General features: G+C 39.2%; 1 protein-coding gene across 3 annotated transcripts in view; it reads left to right on the plus strand.

The window, feature by feature from the left end:
* The window catches only part of GSK3B (glycogen synthase kinase 3 beta), a 200,675-nt gene that overhangs the window by 64,815 nt on the left and 111,950 nt on the right, over window positions 1-23,910 (plus strand). For all 3 annotated transcript variants that reach the window (XM_075556365.1, XM_075556363.1, XM_075556364.1), the window contains exon 3: window positions 14,354-14,437. In XM_075556365.1, coding sequence (XP_075412480.1) covers window positions 14,354-14,437 — 84 coding nt within the window. The remainder of the gene's footprint in view (window positions 1-14,353; window positions 14,438-23,910) is intronic.

Consider the following 23,910-nt stretch of genomic DNA (forward strand, 5'->3'; position numbering starts at 1 on the left):
GAGGAAACAAAAGAAAAGCAAAAACAGAACAAGATCTTGCTTCTTTTCCTAGTGAAATAGGGTTGCCTTAACAGAAATACCACAGGGTAGCTTTAAAGAACAGGAATGTTTATTTTTCAAAGTTTATAAGGATAAAACTCTCAATTCAGGGCATAATTCTAAGGGGGTGGGGGGAGGGAGATCACCTTCTACAGCTTCTCAAGTTTTGGTGCCCCACGCTTATGGGTGCATTTCTCTCCCTCAGAAGTTAGTAGGGGAAGGAGGAACCCTACTCGGACGGCCTGGATGGCATAGTGGGCTATGCAGTCAGCTGCGAACTGCAAAGCTAGCTACTCTATGGGAGAAATATGAGACTTCCTAATTTAGTAACGAGTTCAGTCTCAGAAACACAAAGGGACAGTTTTCCCTGGTCTTATAGGGTCACTAGGACTCCCTGCTGTGAGTCTACTCTGACATGCCTTTATTAACAAAAGAAAGCTACAGTGTCCACCCAGAGCAGCAAACCAGGGCAGCTTGTACATTGTATAGCAACCAGATCTCTTGCTTGGCATAGTCAGAAATTGCAGTGGCCTGTTCAAAACCGGCACCTGAGCACATCTCTTTGACTGTGTGCGTCTCCACACACCTGGCAATAATCCAGTCTCTCACCTCACTCATTCCGGCCCTTCAACCTGTACTTTTTCCTGGTTATCTCTCAGAGAAAGAACTCTAACACACTCTCTCTCTCTCTCTCTCTCTCTCTCTCTCTCTCTCTCTCTCTCTCTCTCTCTCTCTCTCTCTCATTCTGTTAGTTGAAAAGATTTTATTTTAACTTGATCATCATTTGACTATATATCTGTCTTCTTTTGTGTATCTCATATTTACATCATAAATTCAGTTTACCTCTATTAGGGTGTTTCTTTTCCTTACTCATTTGTTGGAACTTTTTCTATGTTAATGATTGCCCAAGGGGCTTCAAAAAACTTATGAAAAATTTCGTTATTTTTGACTTTTTTTTCCCCAGTCACGTTTTGAAACCCCTGTATTAGTTGTCAGTTGCTATGTAACAGATTCCCCCCCCCCCCCCCGAATCCAATAGCATAAAAAAAACATGCATTTATTTACATGACTGCTTCTATGGTTAAGAATTCAGGTGCAGTGTAGCTAGGAAACCCTGGGGCTGTAGCCTTAGCTGAAGGCGTGGCTAGAGGTGGCGAATCTCTGCTTCCATGTGGACTTAAATGGTTGTTGTCAAGCATTGGTTCTTTGCCACATGGACTTTACGTGACCTGGTAGCAGACTTTTCCTCCAGGGCATGTATTTCAAGAGAGAAAGAGTAAGCCAGCCAAAGACATAGAAGACAGAAGCTACAGTCTTTTTATAACCCAGGCTCAGAGGGCCCAGGGAATGATGGGAAAGGTGTGAGATATCTTCTGGTGTAGAAGATGGAGTCATCCTAGAAGTTACTTCTAAAAAAGGCATTAGACATCTATCATTGTCTTGAAGTGAGGAAAAACCAACTTTTTGTTTGTCCATTGACTTTGTGGAGGATAAGGAAAGTTACTTTTAGGATTTTCAAAAACACCATTTATGTATACAAGAGACCCAGATTAGATCGACTCCTTATGGTTTCTGAGTGAATTTTTAAGGAAGCAGACAACTTTATCTTTTCCCCAAGGACCAGCTAATGAATGGTTACCAGCCCAACACTTAACCCACTGCCTTATTAGGGCTTCTACTGAAGGGCATATGGCCCATGTAGTTTGTTGAGAAATTATTTGATTCCTTCTTTTATTTTGTCTTTTCCTTTTAATTAAAATTTTTTCCCTTCGGTATAGTTAGGATTATTAGTTGAAATAGTTGGTTTTTTGATTTGTTTATACGACCAGGGCTCCCTCGTATATTTTGAGCTACCTGGCATGGGCACTTTGGAAATTCCTGTATTCTTGTTGGACCAAAGTCCAGTTAGGTGCCTAATGAAAGAGACCTTTGATATTAGAACAAGGAGAAGATTAAGCAATCCTAAAATCTAGCTTTTTCAGTATGTGTGTGGGGAGCAAGATGTCTTTTTTACTTAGTTATCTTAGATTCATTAACTGTTAATTTTCTTTGAACTAAGCAATAAGGTTCAGATCTTTTGCTTGGTTTCATTGTTCTTTGGCTGGGATGGGGGGGGGGGATTTGAACCGTCAATATTTTTCTATTGTGAATGGCGACTGCAGTTCTTCTTTTAACACCACCGTGCTGGAGAACAGAGAGAGGGAATGTTTGTTTTTGATCCATAATGCTATGATTATTTTGGTATTCTAGAGATAACATAGGAGAAAACCTTGGTTTACTGCTTGGTAGTTTTATAATTTTTGTGTTTGTAAGCTTTACTGTATCTGTTGGTTCTTTATGAGCCTCATTTTCATCATCTATAAAATGGGGATGCCATGGCCATAGCAATGTCCCAACCCAAGGTTTGGCACCTAAAAAACCCTGGAACTTTTCATTTCTTTTTTTTCAATGTTCTGTGGATAAAACAGAACAATTTAATTATGAGAGCATGTTTTGGGAAGCTGAACTACTGAAATTTGCTGTTTACTTTGTTTTATTTCCTCTTAGACTAGGTAAAATTTCAAGGACCACATTGTTTTATTTATGGCTATTTTAAGCCATTTGTGGAAAACTGACAGACAACCTGAAAGAAACAGTAATTTTTTCTTTGACTCGGTTCTGTGTTCTTTGAGTCACAGAAGCTTATTATGAAGTGGAAGCTATAAATCAGATTTAAACCAGGTGGAGGAGGGAGGGAAGGAAAGACAAGAACAACTTGGGGAGGAAAGTCTTAGATTGCAGTACAGCTCTAGGAAGGTTTCTAGGAAAGCAGCAGGAAGGGAGTCTGAGCCAAGGTCAGAGGAGTGCAGGGCCTCCTGGGAAAATGCCTTTCTTAAGTATACTTGCCACACTCAGTCATTGTCTGGGAACAGCCCGTGGGAGTCTGGTGCTAGTGGTCACTGGTGCTCCCTGCAGTGGGAGAGAAGAGGAGAAGTCCCATTTTCATAGTTGCCATATTAAGTTTCTTAAGGACATAGACTCTTTTATGTTACTTTTACGAAACTGGTGTTGTGATGGGTGAGTGCTCTCCTGCTAAGCATGTAGGCTGCTAAGGACAATTTGCTTTCATACAAATTTTAGGATTGGCTTGTCATTTTCTTCAAAAAAGACAAGCAGAATTTTGATAGAGATTGTGTTGAATTTTTATAGCAATTTGAGGAATATTGCCATCTAAACACAACGTCTTCAAATCCATGAACATGAAATATTTTCCCATTTATCTTGGACTTCTGTCATTTCTTTTAATGATGATTTGTAGTTTTCAGTGTATAAATCTTATACTCCTATTGAACATATTCCTGTATATTTTATTCTTTTTTATGCTAATGAATGTTTTCTTAATGTCATTTTACGATTGTTTATTGCTAGAGGGTCCCTATCAGTTGGCATCAACTTGATGGCAGTGAGTTGTGTGTGTGTGTGTGTGTGTGTGTGTGTGTGCGTATGTGTGCACAGACGTGCTTTTTGGTGTGCTTGATTATTTTTGATACCTTTAAAGTATATAATGTTAAACCCTATTCTTAGGTTATTTTTGTTACTGTTATTAAAATGTTAGGATACATTAAGTGTTTAGAACTGGTCATCCCAAGTTAAAAAATTCTCAGATAGGGAATGCTGATTGGCTATATGTATTCCTGAACTTTCAACAATAATTAATCTCATTAATTATTTGAAAAAGACTTTGTTGTTGATGTCTAGCTAATCTCTTCTGGGTTCATTAACATACTTTGGTGATTATAACATCTGAAGCCACTTGTCTGTCTCTCTTTGTTGTCACTACTAGTTGTTGTTATTTTTGTTTTGAATAGATCACTGGACCACTGAATAGTGGTCTCTGATAGCAGGAGGATTTTTTCTTTGTCCCTTCTTTTTTTAAACTGCTGGTATTTATAAAAGGATATCCTCCTTTCTTAGGTTTTCTTTTTAAGAAAAACAAAGGCTTTTTTTCCTTCCATTTTTGTCTGTTTATTCAGAAAGCAAATGGTCCCCAAGAGAAATTGAATCCTGCCTGTTTGATAAGAACCAACTTCATTGTGTATTCTCATGAAAAAGATTTTTAATCTCTTCAGGCTATTCTCTCTGCCTCTTTTCAAATCTGTAAATCATTTTTGGCACCTTTAATGGCATTTATAATTTTTTGTTGTAAGATATTACTAGAATATTTTTAATCCTTTGTACTTTCAGTACTGCATGATTGTTTAATCGTCTCTGTATTCTGGAAGCATACAGTAATAATGAAGACTGCATAGAGCTGAGTTATATTTTATTACAGAGATTAAGAGCAAGGACTTATGAATCAGGCACATCTAATTCAAATCTTACCTTTGCTATTTGCCATCAGATGCTTGACACACATAACCTGCCCCCTTTATGCTTGTGCTTGCTCTAAAATAGTGTGTACTTGGTGGATATGTAGAAAGGATGAAAGAAGTTATGACTGTAAAGCTCTTAGAGCAGAGTGCTTGGCTCATGGTAAATTCTCAATAATTGTGTCCTCATTATTGCTAATAGTAATGTGCTCTTATATTGTTATACTGGCTTTCAAAGATGCAGGATTAAAGGAATGCTTGTAGCATCCAGCATATGTTGAGATTTAGGTAGTCCTCTGAAAAGTTAAGGTGGCTCTTAGTATATAAAAGGGAACTTCAAAAGTTCATGGGAAAATGCTATTATTATCTTTTAATCCCTTTTTCCATGAGCTTTTAGAAGGTTTCTTGTATCTATTACTTGATGGGAAATAAAAGTTCTTTGTACTCTTTAGTCCCTGCTGGTGGCCTTTCCCTTGCTTCTTTTTCTCTTACCCGTTCTGTGCTGGGCAAGTTGTCTGAATGAATGACTGGGGAAAACATTATGCATGAGTCCTGTTTCTATGAAATTGAGGTCTTTGTAGGAATATTTAAGCTAACTTGGCCAGGCTTGTATGCTTTTTTGCAACTATAACAGTTTAGACTTCTTATTTACACACTAATTTTAGTACTTTAAAGTGTTATCCTTAATTACTAGAACGTTTGTTGATAAAAGAAAGCCCACTAAGTGTACAATCTATGTCTATAATTGTATGTACTATATTACAAAGGAGACATTGAATATAAGGAACTTTTCCCCCTTGGTTTCCAGGTCAGGGCTTGGTAAACTGGGGCCCTAATGCCAAATTCGTAAATGAATTTTTATTGTAACACAGCCACACCCATCCTGTAACTACTACTACTACTACCCATCCTTTCCCACTGTGACTACAGAGTTGAGTAGTGGTGACAGAGATGATGTGGCCTGTAAGCTGTAAGTAGTTACTTCCTGGGCTCTCACTAACCCCAGCTCTAGGGTATTATTTTTATGGCTCTTTTCTTACATCTTTGCTCATCGCCAGTCTTTTGTTTGTTTGTTTTCTTTTGTATTGATTCTGTTTCCTCTGCTTAAATGTTGCTATTTTCCAGGGTCCCTTCTTGAATACCTCACTTCTCTTGGTTCTTATGTTACACTACTTCCTAGATTCTATTTACTGACCAATCTCTTTTAGGAACTCTGACTTAAAAAAAAAAATTTATCATTTTATTTGGGCCTCGTGCAACTCTTATCACAATCCATACATCCATCCATTGTGTCAAGCACATTTGTACATTTGTTGCCATCATCATTCTCAAAACATTTGCTTTCTACTTGAGCCCTTGGTATCAGCTCCTCATTTTTCCCTCCCTCATGAACCCTTGATAATTTATAAATTATTATTATTTTGTAATATCTTACACTGTCCAATGTCTCCCTTCACCCACTTTTCTGTTGTCCATCCCCCAGGGAGGAGGTTATATGTAGATCCTGGTAATCGGTTCCCCCTTTCCACCCCACCCCCTTTCCACTCACCCTGTGTCACCACTCTCAGCACTGGTCCTGAAGGGATCATCTGTCCTGGAGTCTCTGTGTTTCCAGTTCCTATCTGTACCAGTGTACATCCTCTGGTCCAGCCTAGTTCTTAACAAACCCAGGGACAAGGGAACAACAAGTGATCCAAATCAGTGGTGAGGAGGGTGTAGAAGGGCTGGTAGGGTGTGATCAAGAGTAAGGTAACCTAGAGGCATTACTGAAACCCAAATGAAGGCTGAGCATGATAATGGGACAAGGGGAAAGTCAAAGGAAATAGAGAAGAGAGCTAGGAGGCAAAGAGCATTTATAGAGCTCTTTTTTTAAAATAGGTTATTGTACTCACTCATGGCTGCAAGGACTACCCGCATCTAACACTCCAGGATCAGATGAACGTATCAGATGGCTTTCTGGGCCTATCCACTTAAGTGTTCCTTAGTCATTTCAGATTAACATGCCCTAGACTGAACTCAGTTTCCTTGCATTCACCAAAGCAGGTTCATAGGACAGTGAACTCTCGAGGTTAACACACATGGAAGTCAGAAGCCTCATAGTTAATTTTCCTCTTTACATTTACCAATTCAATAAATAGTCAAATAGGCATACAAAAGCAGACGCCCTGCCACCAAGTAAATTCTGATCAATAGTGACCCTACAGGGCAGAGAAGAACTGCTCTTGTGGCTTTCTAAAACTGTCTCTTTTCAAGAGTAGAAAGCTTCATCTTTATCTTGAGGAGTGACTGATGATTTTGAACTGCTAACCTTGTGTTTAGCAGCCTGACTCAAAACCACTATGCCACCAGAGCTCCTAAATCCAAAGCAGTGACTGTTGCTTTTGCTTCTGGGAGCCAGTTTTCCCTCCCATTTTCACTGTTTTGCTTCCGTGAATGTGTCTTTCAGATTGTCTTATTCTCATGTAGTCTTCTGTACTGTATAGTCTTTTGCTTTTTAAAACAAGAATGGTCAATAAGAATCTAGTGTACAATATAATCTTTAGTTTTTTCCATTTTGGAAAAATTTCCTTTATGACCTTTTTGGTACTACATTATTTATCGACTTCCTTTACTAACTTTATTTCAGAGCCAGTGATCACCTCAAAATAATTCTCTTGCTCAATGTGTCCCCCCCCCCTTTTTAAACCTGGTTCTTTTAAGTCCTATAACACTCAAGTTCTTCAGTACAGTTAAGACTTTCCACCTGATTCCTTTACAGAATTGTTCAAAGTAATCAAGTTTTTCTTGGTTCTTGTCCCCACTTACCTATGGTATGTTCTGAATCAACTAGAATTATGTTGTATTTGGTTTGCTTACCCATTAGAATGTGAAACCTTTAAGGACTCTGAATTTTTGTGTACTTAGAGCCTGGGCTCTGGTGCATAGTTGGCTTCAGAATATTTGTTGAAACACATGGAGTTATTTTGATGTGATATCCTAGCCAACTGTTGGTTACTTTAAGGCATCTGAATTTACTGTGGAATCTACAAAGATTTAGAAGTGGATTAAATGTTTCAAGCCTGGTGTGATTAAGACAGTCCGTGTGCAGCATCAGAATAAACTTCAGTAAAGAAGAAAAAAATTATAGACAGTGATATGCTGCCCAACTTACAGCAAAGTATTAAGCTTACTGGTTGTTGCTTCTCTTTATATTTCATTTTTCTTTTATTGCCCTTTACATAAGGTTGAACGATGTACCCCTCTGGGGAGTCATCGCTCCATGCTTTTAACTTCCGGAGTTGCTTGTTTTTAAGTGTAAGGTATCAGGTGATATAAAAATATATAGTTTAAAAGTAAATATATGTTAATACCAAAGTTAAAACCAAAGATAATATTCCCATTAGATGTGCCTGTCTGGTTTTCTTATACTTGTATAATATTTATTCCATCCTGTGTAGTCTTTTAAAGATGAGAACGATTAGTAAGAATCTAGTATACATGCAATGCTTTTTCTTTTATGGGGAAAAATGTCTATAAGACAGCTGGCTTGCCACAACAAACTTCCAATTTTAACTATTATAGTAAGGAATATATTTCAAACTGTAGCCTTTTGCAGAGAAAAAAATAGCAAAGTTCATGGGGAAAGTCTTTACTTTTACTATATATAAAAACAGTGCTGGAGAAGAATATTGAAAGTACCATGGACTGCAAGTAGCCAGAGTGCTCCTTTAGGGGCAAGGATGGTGAGACTTCATCTCACATACTTTGGACATGCTGTCAGGAGCGACCAGCCCCTGGAAAATAGCATGCTTAAAGGAGAGGGGCAGCGAAAAAAGGGAAAGGCTGACACAGTGACTGCAGCAGTGGGCTCAGCATGGAAACAATTGTGAGGGTGGCGCAGGACCCGGTGGTGTTTCAGAGCTGGCTTGATGGCACCTAACGACACATAGTCTGTCCTACTACCCTGCTCTGTTTTCTCGGCGTGCTGCCAGTGCTGCCATCCCAAACACCACCAGTGAATGGTTTTCAGAAATGGAAACTTACTGTCTTACAGGTTTTCTAGCCACAACTCAAGGTGTGGGCTCGAGGGAGCTGTGTTCTGTGTTAGCCAGCTGTGGTGGAAGGCCCTTGTCCTGCTTCTGGGCTGTCTTTATGTTACTTGTCGTCTCTCTTCCCCCATCTGCTTCTCTTGCTTGCTTGATTTCTCTTTCAAGACGTAAGACTATCATTAACATTAATAACACTGTTTCATTAACATAGCAAAGGAAACCTATTCCCAAGTGTGAGTATCACTATAGATACAGAGGTTAGGATTTAAGGCATGCTTTGGGGAGACACTCTTTAATCCAGAACACATGTCCTATTCTCCCTCATTCCCTCCTCAGTGATGATTGGGTGGAACTCACAGTGCTAGAAAACAATTACAGGAACAAGGAATTTACTTCGTGAAAGACAAAATTAAACTGCTTTTAGAAATCCGTGGATGTTGTTAAAAGATACAAAAATCAGTTTTTCCTCTGAAGATATTAACAGTCAATTGATTGGGCAAATATTATGTTGATAAGGATATCTATATGCCCCCAAACCCATCTAGTTGATTTTGCTCATAACATTCATATATAGGATTTCTGAGGCGCTAAGCTTTATGGGAGCAGACAACATTATTCTCCTGTGGATTAGCTGGTAGGTTTGAGTTATCAGCCCATTGTGTAATCCACAGCACCATCAGAACTTCTTGGATATAGTGACTGATATAAAATATAATTTCTTTTGAGGTACTCTGAAAAACAGTCTTTAATATAACACCATTGTAGTTGTAAAATTACAGCATAATTGAGGAAATACATACTAATTTTTTAATTTGTTAAGTGCTTCAGGAATTTACAGGCAGGAAAAGATTAGTGTGAGTGGGAACAGCTGGGGTTGGCTTCATGAAAGAGGTAGGAGATGCGTGGGTCGAATGTGTGTGGGTGGCAGTGGGGAGGGTCAAGGCATTCCAGCGATGGCAAGAGTGAACTTCCCATTGTAGATGAAACTCTCTTCAAGAGCAGGCAGTGAGCTCCCGGCGATCATGTGGGATTCACATTGGCCATTGACTGAACAATAAAATGAAGGTGCTAGAAGGGACCAGCTTATGAAGTAATTTAGACTTTTGCTCCTTTAAGAATTGGTGTTGTATTTGCCTGTGTTGTATTTGCCTCTCTCAGCCCCTCTCTGGCTTTGTATCTCTCAGTTTGGAGTGAAAATATAGTTGATGTTTTGAGAGTTTAAGCACTGCTTTCTAATCGTCCGGAGAACCAACGGACTAATAGAAATTAGGATGACATCAATTAGACCTGTGTAAACATTCTGGGCTCTGGTGGTGTAGTGGGTTGTCCTTTGGGCTGCTCGCTGCAAGACTAGTTATTCAGAACCACCAGGGGCTCCTTAAGCATTTACAGCCTCCACAGAAGCCGTTCCGTGGTGTGTCTGTATAAGGGCAATATGAGTTGGAATCACATGGCATTGGGTAGTGGTGGGATGAGCACTAAGCCTGGCTTAGAAATCCCAGGTGGCTAACAGGAATAGATAAATGGTTTTTTACATTTAAATTATGTTTACAGAAATAATCACGTTGTGTTTTATTCCAGAGGGCTGTTATAAATTATTTCTCTGTACTGTAGGACAGTGGTTCTCAACCTTCCTCATGCCGTGAACCATAAAATTATTTTCGTTGCTACTTCATAACTGTCATTTTGCTGCTGTTATGAATTGGGTGACCCCTGTGAAAGGGTGATTTGACACCCCCCCCCAAAGGGTCGCAACCCACAGGTTGAGAACGGCTGCTTTAGGATTTAAAAAGTGGTAAAGACGTACTCTTTCTAATCGGGTGTTAAATACGTGCAGTGTCGTTATCTTTTATCCTGTTTTTTGTAACATCGCCACATCTGCAATAGTGTATGATGAAGCTACGCAACTCCCTTTTCTCTTTCTTATGCTGAACCCAGCTGATTGAGCCCGGTCCTTTGCCTTTCTTATACACACACTCACCCATTTGATGTTTCTATGCAGAAAAAGCTACAAAGTTACCTCATCTCACATCAGAATCACAACCTCAGACTAGAAAGGAGCCCCAAGAACTTCCAAACTCTCCTGTTGCCTTTCGTCAGCTCTGCTTTCTGATTTCCCCAGAGGAATATTTCATACCTTCTCTTCTCAGGATTCCTGATGGCTCAGTGGTTAAGCACTTGCAATTACAATCCACCAGTGGCTCTCAAAGAGCCAGATTTCCAATCTGCTTCTGGAAAGATGCTCAGCCTTGGAGACCCTGTGGGTAGTTCTACTCCAACCTATAGGAGTGCTATAGATTAGAATCAATTTGATGGAAATGAGCTTAGTTTTTTCTTCTGTCTCTTAAACAACTTTTACAAGGGGTACACCACATATAAAATCTATCCTTTTTAACTGTGCTGTTAAAAATTTTAAGTATAGTACAGTTATAGAACCCAAAAATATTCCGTGTCGCTATGAGATATCAGTAGCCGTTTTCACCTCCCAGTCCCTCGTGTTCATTCTTTCTCTACGAAGATTGGCCTTTTCTTGAATTTGCATAGGAATTGAATCATATAGTATATGGTTTTTGGGACTAGTTTACTTCACTTGTTTTTGTTGTTAAATGCCATTGAATCGGTTAAAATTTACAGCGACCTTATGTGCAACCTTGCACCTTCCTTGCAACTGTTGCTGTGATTGGATCCTTAGTTGCTGGCACCCTTTATTTTACCAGTTTAACCCCTTTCCCCGCCATTGGTCCCTCCTGAGAGATGCCCAAAGTACTTGAGACAAAGTCTTGCCATTCTTGCTTCTAAAGAGTATTGCATCAGTTCTTCTTCAGTATTTGTATTCATTATCCAACTTTCTTTTACATGCATATTAATGTAATTTCTTTTTTAAATGTGGACTTCACCAGCCTAGTTATCTGGCTCTAGCACTATCTTTGTAGGATGATTTTTAATTGAATTTCTTTATTTGTGAAGCAGGCTAACTTTCATTTTATAATTTAGGTGTATGAAGCTATATGCTTCCTTTTACTCTGCAGACCATATGCTTTTGCTAAGTTCTATTTTTATTCAGGTCAGAATGGTATTTTTTTTTTTTGAAGTTGGCTTATGTAGAAGTTTGTTAGGTAATTTCCAAACATTTTGGATGTTCAAAAATTTTCATTTAATTTTGTGATGGCCAGAGTAAGCGAGCCCTGGTGATGCAGTGGTTAACGTGTCTGAACTACTGACCGAACATTTGATGATTTGAGCCCACCAGCTGTTCTATGGGAGAAGATGTGACAACTGCTTCCAGAGTGGTTTACAGCCAGGGAAACTATGAGGCCGCTCTACTCTGCCCCATGATGTCACTATGAGTTGGAACGGACTCAGCAGCAGTTCTGCTTGCTGCCTCTTGATCCATGGGCAAGTTCTGAGTGAGCACAGTGAAGTGGTCTGGAATTCCCATTCTTCTCAAGGTTTATCTACAGTTTATTATGGTCCTGTGCCTTTGCACAGTTACTGAAATACAAGTAAACATTTTTCTGCTATTCTATGCATTGAGCCAATATCTATCTGACACGAGCAATGATATACCTTGTTCCGTGTCCTGTTCTGAATCCAGCCTGAACTTCTGGCAGCTCCCTGTCAATGTACTGCTGAAACTGTTGTTGGATGCTCTTAAACAAAATTTTGCTTTTGTGCAATATCAGTGGTATTCTGTAGTTTGAGCATTCTGTTGGGTAACCTTTCTTTAGAATGGGGACACATAAGGATCTCTTCCAGTTGGTCAGGTTGCTATCTTGTAAATTGTCTGGCATAGACCGTTGAGTGCTTCCATTGCTTCTTCCGCTTTTGAAACATTTCAGTGAGTAGTCCATCAATTCTTAGAACCTTGTTTTTGGGTAATGCATTCAGTACAGTTTGAACTTCATCCTTTAGTACCATTGGTTCTTGCTTATATGCTACCTCTTGAAATGATGGACTGTCAACTAGTTCTTTGGGGTACAGTGACTCTGTAGTCTTTCCGTCTTTTTGTATTTAAATGCGTTGCAGTCATGAAACTTTGTGTACCAGTTTTTTCGAGTCCTCTCTCCCAAACTTGTTCAATGAAATTTATATTTAAGTCATTTTGAATGAATACCTAAGCATCCAACCTAAAGGAATAGAATATTAGCAGACAGCTAAGGAAAGATGAATGTTTAGGTCTATGTACCTGCACTCATTTTTTTCTGATCAAAATTAATATACGTAATTTTACACAACTCTTACCTGGGAAATTAATAGTTTCTATTACTTTCATTACTGAGTCTGGAAAACCAATCATTCATTTTTAACTCGATTGGCTATGTAGAAATTAAAAAATAAATCCATCCTAATTTCTGTATAGCATGAGAAAGTTTGAGTCTTCTAATGGCTTTCCCTCAAAATTAACTAACAGGAAGTTAATTGGCAAAATGTAGAACTAATAGTAACAGCTTCAATTTGGAATGGAAATGAGCACATTTTGGAATTGGTAAAGTTTTCTCTTCTTTTGTCTTGCTCTCTGCAATGTTTAAAACCTGAGAGTCTGGCATCAGTTAGTATCATGATTAAAGCCATTATACTGTCTGCTGCCCTTTGTTTTGGTGCTTCAGTTAGGCGTTTTATAATGAGTAGTGAGTGAGCAAGATAGATGATATGTAAATATCACTGTTTACATATAGGTAGCGACTATTGGAAAATTTTAGAGGAGCAACATTTGCTTATTTCTACTGCCAACCTTCTAAGAACCTTACTCTAAACCGGGCTTCTTGGCCTCTATGTGACACCTATCCACTTTGCCCATTTTCCTGACAATAATACCATTTCCCTCGCAATTTCCCAAGGACACACTTCATGTTTCCTAGCTCTTCTATATTGTTGTTTTAAGTAATATTTTCTGGCTATTTAGCTGATCTTTTCTTAATCACCCTTTATTAAATGGATTTCTGATGGTCAAGGTTACTGTTGGATTCGATTGATGTGCACTCCATTCAAATATACTTCCACAGTTGATGCTGTTAGGGAGTCATGCTATCTGCTGCTTTCTTGTCATGTGAAAATTAATATGTTTGAAATGCCCTGAAAGAAAGTTGTTTGTAGGATTTACAAATATAGCAGGATCATGCAATTTCTAGCGTTCCATATTAATTCTTTCTAAAACTTTGCAACTGAGCCCCCTTAATAGGGCCAACTCAACTCTTTCAATGTATCTTAGAAAGAAAATAGCGCTTCTAAGATGTGTTTTATACATCTGGTACCATAGTGGTTGCCTTTGGCCTGCTCATTGGGCTGCTAAATTGCAAGGTCAGTTGTTCAAAAACACCAGCCGCCCCGAGGGAGAAAGATGAGCCATTCTACTCCCATAAAACGTTGCAGTCTTGGAACCTGCCTGGGGCATTCCACCCTGCCCCGTAGGATCATTATGAGTCAGAATCCATTTGATGGCAATGAGTTTGATTTTTTTCATTTGAAGAAGTGTTTTTCTTAGCCCTAAGTTTTAACTATGAGGAGTTTGATGCATATCACTTCCAAATATTGTACTGATAGTTCACTTCAAATCACTCTTAGACACTGGCAGTACTTCTCAATTGGTCTGTGGGGAAGTGCCAGCTTAAAACTTTGCCAGGTCACCAAAGATGATTACACTTTAAAAAATATATTACATATGAATTACTAGAAAAGTGAATTAAAAATTACAATATACTGGCTGCAGCGTTAAAATCAGATTAAAATACTCTGCTATTTTTAAAATGACTCTAAAATTTCTAAATTAATTTTTAAATTAATCTTGTGGGGAAGTAACATAGTTCATGGATGAATAGCAAATAATTTGGTCAGCAGACCAGTGCTAGTGATAGAATAGCAACCACCTATTCTTTAAAATAGTAATACTTTCTCAGCAGCATCTCAGTCAAGATAAATTTTTGTGTGTTTCTTTTTCAGAACCGGGAGCTCCAGATCATGAGAAAGCTAGACCACTGTAACATAGTCCGATTGCGTTATTTCTTCTACTCGAGCGGTGAGAAGGTAGGTCTCACGGGATGTTGTATGGATTATTATACTAGATTCGTTATTCTTCCAGGAAATGATTTTCCCTCACATTGAGATAGTTTTGCTCATTGAATGTAGGAATTTCAAAGCATAGGCATCAAGGATCCGAGCCAGAGTACAGCGTCAACATCAGTAAACTACATGAGGAAAATGTTTTTGAGACAATAAAGGAAGTGAATTTTTAAGAATGATTTTAAAAATCTATTGTTAGAACTCAAACTTAAATATTTTATTAAATGGTTTGTGTTCCTTATTTTTGTTTGGGGAGCCCCATGATAGTTCATCTGTTCGTTGGAGGGAAGAAAATGATTTTGCTAACTGAAAATTGGTTAGCGGGGAGGGAGAATTGGAAGATTTTGTGGGTAAGGGAGTCCATAGCTTTGAAAATCAAGTTTAACCTATCTTTGGCCAAGGATATGGTTAGAAACGGTTTTAAAGAGCTTTATGTAACTCATTCTATTTCCTAACAAACCTGCTTCACTGCCAACTCATAGGAATCCCAAGGGACCAGGGTAGAACTGCCTCTGTGAGTGGTGGCTGGTGGTTTTGAACTACTGGTCTTGTACAGATTTATGATTTTTGTAACAATGCTTTTGTACTTACCCTGGTACTTAATTTTTCATGCTACTACTTAATATACATACTTTTTAATTTAGCAAGCTACCTACTTATGTCTTTAATCTTATATGCTTTGGCCTATCTTTGCATTATCTGGTTCATTCTCAAATAAAATTATATTATGCATTGTTATGCTCACAGGACCCTTATAATAGAATTTTGAATCCTCATGGCTTTTTGTTATTAGATGCTAAATATTCACAGTACTGCAGGGAGGAAAGTAAAGGTCAAAAGTACCTGTTCTGTGGACCACTGCCTTGTATACAGATTCATTTGCAAAAGCCTCATTACAGAGCCCCTACATATTGTCTCTTGGTTATTTCATTTACATAGTACATGCAGTGTGCCCGATGGCATCCTGAATGCTGCAGACAGTGTATATGCTCAGTTGTTAACCAAGGATCATGGAAGAAAGACCTGCAATCTCTCTGAACAACCAGCCACTGCAGTCTCCTTGTGATTTAATTCTGTGCTGATATACTCGGGGTTGCCATGAGTCAGCATCATTTGACAGCAGCTGTTTTCTTTCTTTATTCTATTTGCTGGTTTTTATATACCAGGTTCTGTTCTAAGAATCCTGGGGTGGGGTAGTGAGGGCAGGCATAACAGTTAAGTGCTTAACTATGATCCAGAAAGCTGGAGGTTAGACTCTACCCCACGGTGCCTCAGAAGAAAGGCCTGGTGATCTATTTACCACAAGGTCATAGCCATTGAAAACCCTAGGAAAGAATTCAACCTTGTTGCCCCTAGGATTGCCATGAGTTAGAATCAACTCAGTGGCAACTGGTTTTACTGTTTTAGTATTTTATGAACATGGCTTTATTTCGCTCTTATGAAAGTAGAGAATAGAAAGAGAATATTAAAACCTTTTGGAGTATAAAATTGTATTTGTGTCAGTACCTAAAAACTGAACTATCTTACTTGATGGGGTGGTAAGTCCTGATCACAGTCAGCCTTCATCCTGACTCAAGTCTTGATTTAGGGGTGTAACAACTGACCACCATAGTTGTATGTATGCAATACATGGCTACCCTTCCACCCCCGAGTCAGTGTTTACCAAAGTGGGCTATGCCTCCCTCTGGGAGGCATTGTAATGATCCAGGGGGTTGCAAACACGGATAACCTAAATACTGTCCTAGCTTATGGGCTGTAGTACATAAGTTTTAATGCAGGGTTTGGGACAGAGCAATTACTTTTTTTTTTTCTGAAAAGGGAAGTTTGGGAACCTCTGCCCTAAACATTTTCATAAGCATGTTGTGCCAGTTGTTTATATCTGCTGTAAAAAAAATCAGGTTAGCATAATAATGTAAATACTTTTATTGGGTTGGGGCATAAGAGGCAGCAAGCAAATGTAGAGCCCATTTTTATTTTGTATGAAAAATAAAAATATACTTGTATATTAGTCTAGAGGGTGAATTAGAAGCCCTGGGTGGGGTAGTGGTTATAAGGCAGCAGCGTGAATCTCACAAGCCATTCTGTGATGATGATGAGATGATGCTTTGTACTCCTGTAAACATTGAATAGTCTTGGAAACTCACAGGGGCAGTTACAACTATGTCCTACATAGGTTGCTATGGAGCAGTGTTCTCACTCTTCCTAATGCGACGACCCTTTAATACAGTTCCTCGTGTTGTGGTGACTCCCCCAACCATAATATTATTTTTGTTGCTACTTCGTGACTGTAATTTTGCTGCTGTTATGAATCAGGCAGCCCCTGTAAAAGTGTCGTTCAACTCCCAAAGGGGTTGTGACCCACAGGTTGAGAACCACTGATCTAAGGCAAGGCAATAAAAAGAACCCTGCACAAAGGGAAGGGACTGGGGTAGTTGGGACGCTTCCATTGAGTGCACAGGGGAAATTTTGGCAGATTGGTGGTAGGAATGTGAGTATAAAGGAGGTTTGAGGAAGCAATTAGTGGATGAGTTGAGAGAGTGTTGTAACGATAAGAAAGAATGTAATGTTTTAGGAATATGGTGATGAAAGACTTGGTTCTACTCCAAGATGAATGATTCAAATGTTTATGAGAATAATTTTTAATCCTCTTTCATTCTCGGTGAAGCCCTGGTGGTGCAGTGGTTTCAGTAGTGGTGACGTGTTGGGCTGTGATCCACATGGTTGGCAGTTTGAAACCACCAGCAGCTCTGTGGGAAAAAGACTGGGCTTTCTACTCCTGTCAACAGTTAGTCACACAAACCCACAGGGGCGTCACTGTGAGTCAGCATTGTCTCCATGACAGTGAATTTGGTTTTTTGTTTCGTTCTCTCTGAAGAGTTCTGGTGGCGTTTCAGGCTGGGCTGCCAGTCCCCCCCCCCCCCCAAAGTCAGCTGTTTGAATCTACTATTCATCTTTCAGGAGAAAGATGAGACTTTCTGCTCCCCTGAAGATTATAGCTTTGGAACCCCAAAAGGGCAGTTCTACCTGTCACCTGTGGTTGCTATGAGTGGGAATCAACCCAGTGGCAGTGGGTTTCGTTTGGTCTTCATTCTCTGTGTTCATCTCTGAAGCTCTTTTTCCTGCGTCGCTTTCTGTCAGTCTATTTCTCTAGTGTATCCCCATCCTTTCTTTCCACTACACATCTCCCCTCTCTCTAGATCTCTAGCTCTTTTACTTTGGGCTCTTGGTCTCTTTTCTTTCTCTAGGTTTTGTCTTTCTCTTTTGAACTTTGTGCCCTGCCCCCCCACTCCACACCAATTTAGATTACTTTTCCTTTGATCACTTAGTTCTCCATCAGCCTTGTTCACTGGTGTGTCTCCCTTTCTTTATTTGATCATCTCTCTCTCTTTGTATCTATGACCCTCTCTGCATTTTCATGTAGATTCCACCTGGCTAGCATCTCTCTAGTTTCAGAGTCTTCCACATTCTTTTTTCAGTAAATCTTTTCTCTTGACCTCTGTTATTGCTCACTTAATGGAAAAATTGAAAGAAGAAAAATTGTTTCGATGAATTCATTAGAATAATCTTTGACTTCGGTTCTCTGCATCTTCATTTATATGTATTTTTTACATAGTTTGGGGAGAAAGATGAGGCTTTCGAATGATGTAAAGAGTTACAATCTCAGAAACCCACAGAGGCAGTTCTGCCCTCTCCTGTAGTGTCACTGTGATTCAGAATCTACTCGGTGACAATGAGTTTTGTATATCGTTTTATGTACATTCTAACTTTATTAATTGATTATTCATGATGTTATAAAACGTTTCCTCTCTCCACGCAGTATTTATAGCTATTGGTTATAAACTTGTAAAGTTGTCCTGCCATAGTGTTCTAAACTCTTCGCTCATTGCTATTTTCAGTTTTAGGATTGTAGTTAAACTATTCCTGGCCTTTACCACCTAGATTTTAGTCTATAAGCACTTTCCAGTTCTGTGTGAAGTTAAATTTGGGTAGTTATAATATTTGACAGATATTTTAACTAACCCCCATTTGGCCGAATGTTTTATATATATTATGGTGGCTATGTGGTTTATGATTACACCCAAAGAATTGGGTCTTTGTCCTTGATTCATGAGAGTAGAACTTCTGAAACAGTGAGATTTCCCCATGGTGGAAATGTCTGTGATGAGGCCTCTAGTAGATAGGTTCCCAAACTTACTTGACTCACTGTCCCTCTAAAGAAACAAATTACGTAGTGTCCCCTGCAATGAAAAACCTTGTACTAAAGCCCATAATCTGCTCTTTGAGGTGTTTGAGTCATACTTGTGATTTCCCCCCCCCCATTTAGAAATGGGGTATCCTTCATTTAGAAAGCACTACTCTAGTAGCTCATTCCTAAACTAACTGATTATGCTAATTAAACGACTCTTACATGGGAAGCTAACCATGCAAGAAGATCTACCGCACCCTTTCAGCTGATCTTAGATAAGTGGGGTGAGAGAAGATGCAATCAGCTGTGTCCATGTCATTAGGCTCCAGTGAAGACTCTGGATGCACATGAGAGAGGGCAGTGTCTCTCTTTTGGGGATATGAAAACCCACTTGGGAACCTTCCCAGGTGTCACTCAAGTATCTCTTTCATGTATATCTGTTTCCCTACTATAAAATTGTAATCAGTAAGTATAGCACTTTCTGTAAGTTCTGCAAGTTATTCTTGTATAATGAAGTAGGAACCAGGTTAGAAGTGAGGAGTCCTGGGAGCTTTGGAGCTTATGGTTAGCATTCTGGAAAGGTCGTGGGGGTAGTGGGGTCTCCCTAAAATGTAGTCAGCAGGTCAGAAGTGGTGATGTTGAGGGGACTCGAACACTTACTGGTCTCTGAAGTCTGGAGGACTGTGTGCTTTACATGGTGAGATCTGACCTCTTGGTGGTTAGGCTCAGAGGGCAAAGTATTGCTTTATGCAGGTGGTATGGGAAACGGAGGTAAGATAATCACATGGATCTACAATTTGGTATCAGATTAACGAGATCTGATTTTCCCAGCAGTAACCTTTGGGTTATTGTATTTCCATGCTGGCATTTTACAGATTGTTTTTCTTAGGGATTTTAGCCAACCACCTACATTCTATAACTTCTAGCCTGTTAATTATGTAGCCAGTAAAGTTATGCGTCACTAATGTCCGCACTATGTTCACTATGTGAACATGGTATGCAGGAACTTCTGGGCACACTGGCCCAGGGACTGTAGTGCAATGCATGGTAGGACAGCCCTGGTGAATGTTTGCTCACTTCACATCGGACTGTTGCTATATTCTCTGCTAATCCAGCTCCAGGGAAATCCAGCTAGCCCTCAAATACCTGTCTTGAGAAAGAAGGAAGTAAGGAAAGACACTAGATATGTGACTTCATTAGTCTTAGTCGTAATCTTCCATTTGCTATAATAACTTAACATCATATCATCATTTACTATACTCTTTCTTTGGTCATTAGCAGCAGGCATTAGTACTTGGGTACAAGCATCATGTTTGATAAAGCCGAGGGTCAGTGAGAAAGTAAACATGTTCTGAGATGGGTTAACACAATGGCTGCAACAATGACTCAAACCCAGCAGGAATTTGTGAGGATGATTTCAATTTGTTGTTCACTGTGAGTTACGACTTGACTCAATGGTACCGAACAACAAGGTTGTCAGTTGCTATCTAGTCAGTTTTGATTTACAAAGACCTGTTCTGATTTATGAAGATCCTAGTATGTGATTAGAATTATCTTCTATGAGATTTTTAATGACTTTAATTTTGAGGGAGTAGATCTACCAGGTTTTTCTCCCAAATCATCTTTGAGTGGATTTTCACCTTTGGGTTAACTGCCAGGTACATTAACTATTTGTAGCATTCAAGAGTTATATTCAAGGTTGCTCAGTGGCTTTTTGGATTCTGATTTGTTTCAGAATAAGTAGCATGGTTTAAAACCAATAAAGGTGTGTGTCAGGGTTGTATCCTCTCACCATACTTACTCAACCTGTATGCTGACCAATCAGAGAAGCTGGCATGTATGAAGAATGTGGTATCAGGATTGAAAAAAGGCTAATTAACAACCTGTGATAGGCAGATGACACAATCCTGCCTGGTAAAAGCAGCACAAGGAGGACTTAAAGCACTTGGTAAAGAGCAAGGATTGTGACCTTCAATATGGATTACAACTCAGTGTAAAGAAGACCAAAATCCTCACAACTGGACTAATAGATAGCATCATAAGAAATGGAGAAAAGCTTGTTGTCAAGGATTTTGCCTTCCTTGTATCCACAATCAGTGATCATGGAAGCCGCTGTCAAGAGGTCAAAAGACATATTGCATTAGGTAAATCTGCTGCACAGACCTCTTTAGATTACTGAAAAGCAAGGATGCTACTTTGAAGACTAGGGTGTACCTGACACAAGCCATAATTTCAGTTGCCTCGTATACATGTGAAAGTTGAACATTGAATAAAGAAGACCAAAGGAGAATGGATGCATTTGAACAGTGGTGCTGGAGAAGAATATTGGAAGTACCATGGACTGCTAAGAGGACAGACTGCTCTGTTTTGAAAAAAATAAAGCCAGGGTGCTCCTTGGAGGCAAAAATGGCAAGGCTTCATTCAACTTACATTCTTTGGACATGTTGTGAGGAGAGACCAATCCCTGCAGAAGAATATCATGCTTGGCAGAGGGCAGAGAAACAGAGCAAGGACCTCAATGAGATGGATATTGCTGCAGTGTGGCTGCACCAGCGGACTCAGGCATTAGGGACAATTGTGAGGATGGCACAGGGCCAGGCAGTGTTTTGTTCTGTTTTGCATAGGGTCCCTATGGGATGGAACCTACAAAAACCACAATAACACATTCTTTCCTTTTCCCAATTAGAAACATGAGCTAGCTTCAAAAAAGTTCATGTAAGAATTCTATTTTTTTTTCCCTGATTATTGTGAGAGTCTGTACTTTATAGTTCTTTATAGTTCTTTTTTGAGTTCCAGTATCTAACCCAACAGAACACTGTTTTCACTGTATCAAGACTTGACAATCTTTTATGGAGAACCTTGATAGACAGAACAGCCAAGAAACAGTGGCTTTAGTGGGGCATGGGATGTGGGAGCAGCTGACTTGGCCTTTTCCTGAATTACAGCTCACCTCTGCACAGCCCTAGGACTCTGAAGGACATGCTGTGTGTTTGCAAACATCTTACATTTTATCTAAATCAATTAATAGCTTGTTTTTTAAAGCATTTCCGTAAGTAACCTTACATGTGAAAATATTTTACCTTGTGGTTCTTCTGCGTTTACCTGAATAATAAAGAACCTTCCTTAAATAAAACGGTTAACATCTGCTTGTGTGGGAAATGGTGTACATAGTGAGGATGGCAAATTGGTTTTGTTTCTCTTAGGAGCTCTGTTCTGTTGCTAGTCACCTCGTGGAAGGACGCTGGATGACTGCTTCTGGGACCAGGGAGAAGAATGCTGTGCTTGGTTATGCTTGTGGGTTCTGCCTTAGAAAAAGGGCGGCACACATGATAGACCATCAAGAGCAGAGGGCACTGGCTTTCCCACTACCAATCTTTAGGTGTGCGTTCTTGGTTTGCCACTGGATAGCAATATGACACTGGGCAAGATATCTTACATTTGTAAACATGTACAGTGGGAATTTTCTTGTATGCCCTGGGCATATAATTAACACTAGGTAACCACTAATTATTTTTTACATTTTCTTCTGTTTACTAATATAAAACTGTACTTGCACCCAGTATTATTCTCATCTTTTTACACGTGCTTTTTAATTCACATAAACCTCACAGCAACCCAATGAAGAATGGATACTGTTATTAGTCTCATTTTATAGTAGCAGAAACCGAGACAATAGCGCTTACATTCCCAATCACAGAGAAATGAAATTACCTGCCCAGGATGGTTTAAACCAGTGTTTTTAACCACCTGCCTGCAGACGTTCTGTGAACTTTCTAAAATGAAACGTATGCATTTTTGGAGTTGGAGCATATCTTGTATTAGATTCTCAAAGAGATGAAGAAGAGTAGATTACGTCATTTACCTAAGAGGCAAGAGAGCTTTGGGGTTTGGCTCAAGGGGAGTCCCTCTGGACATGGGGGTACAGTGAATGGAGTGACCCTTTGCTGGGCATGCCTACACAGTAGCGTATGCTGGACCCCTCTAGGGTTTCCTATATGGGCTCCAATAAATTTCTTCCCTTTTGCTTCAAAAAAAAAGGCAAGAGAGGATTATAGCTACATAGATACAATATTGATAAGTTTTTTTCCCTTCTCCATATCTATAGTGAAGTGTATAGTGATGACAAAATACCCAACATACAGAGAGATTCTGTTCAAAGGGTACCTTCTATGACTGAAACGTCCACACTCTCAACAGATGTGTTTACAGTCAATATACGTAGCTATTACTAATGCCTAACACTTAGGCAAGAACTGTGGTGGGAAGTGGGTAAATGTTGGGCTGCTAACTCAAAAAGTCAGCAGTTCAAACACATTGGCTGTTTTGTAGGAGAAAGATGTGGCAATGTGCTTCCATAAAGATCACAGCCTTGGAAACCCTTTAGTGGAAATTCTACTCTGTCTTGTAAAGTCAATATGAGTCAAAAATGAACTAGATGTTGATGAATTAAATATTTAGGTCCTGTTCTAATTTAGATAATACAGGATATCAGAATAGCAACAAAATAAGTTGCCGCCTTATCCTCATTTAATAGATGAGACTTGAGGAGCAAGAAATTAAGTATTGTGTCTGAGTCTGCACCAAAAGTGGTGGTGCTACGATTTGAACCCAAGTTATCTGGCTCTGCTTTTAACCTTCCACTTATGCCGCTATGAATTTTGTTATATTTTATTTTTAGCATAAAATTTTTATGTGAGGTGACTAAAAGTTTTCGGGGTAGGCTTCAAAAAGTTAGTGGGAAAATTCCATTATCTTTTAATAACACTTTCCACAGTTTTTTGAAATCCCTTCGTACGTGCATGCGTGTGTAGTGGGGGAGGGATTGTGTATTCCAACTCATTTCTCATTCAACTGTTAGTTTCTTTCTCACTCATGAATGCAGTTATATTAAAGAATGAAATTGAGAAAATATTTTTAAACCATATTTTTGAAGCAGCACAGTATGCAGAAGACTTTTTACAACCCTACCTGTTTGTGCTTGACTGCGTCTCTGCTATACAGTGGCTATGTGACGGTACACAGTTTTGTCTTTTCCTTATCTGCATAAAATGAGGATACTACAAGGAGTGTCATGGAAAAGTTTCATTATCTTTTAATTGAATTTTTCCGTGTGCTTTTTGAAGCTTGTAGCTGTGCTTGTAGCTCCTTGTGATGTTGTAGGAACTAAATGTGATCGTGTATGTACATGATAATTCTTCCCCTACCATGCCATTTAATTGATGCTGTTCCCTGGAGTTGTATGTGTAAGTCT

The sequence above is a fragment of the Tenrec ecaudatus genome, chromosome 8, assembly GCF_050624435.1.
Source record: "Tenrec ecaudatus isolate mTenEca1 chromosome 8, mTenEca1.hap1, whole genome shotgun sequence".
Classification (NCBI taxonomy): Eukaryota; Metazoa; Chordata; class Mammalia; order Afrosoricida; family Tenrecidae; genus Tenrec; species Tenrec ecaudatus.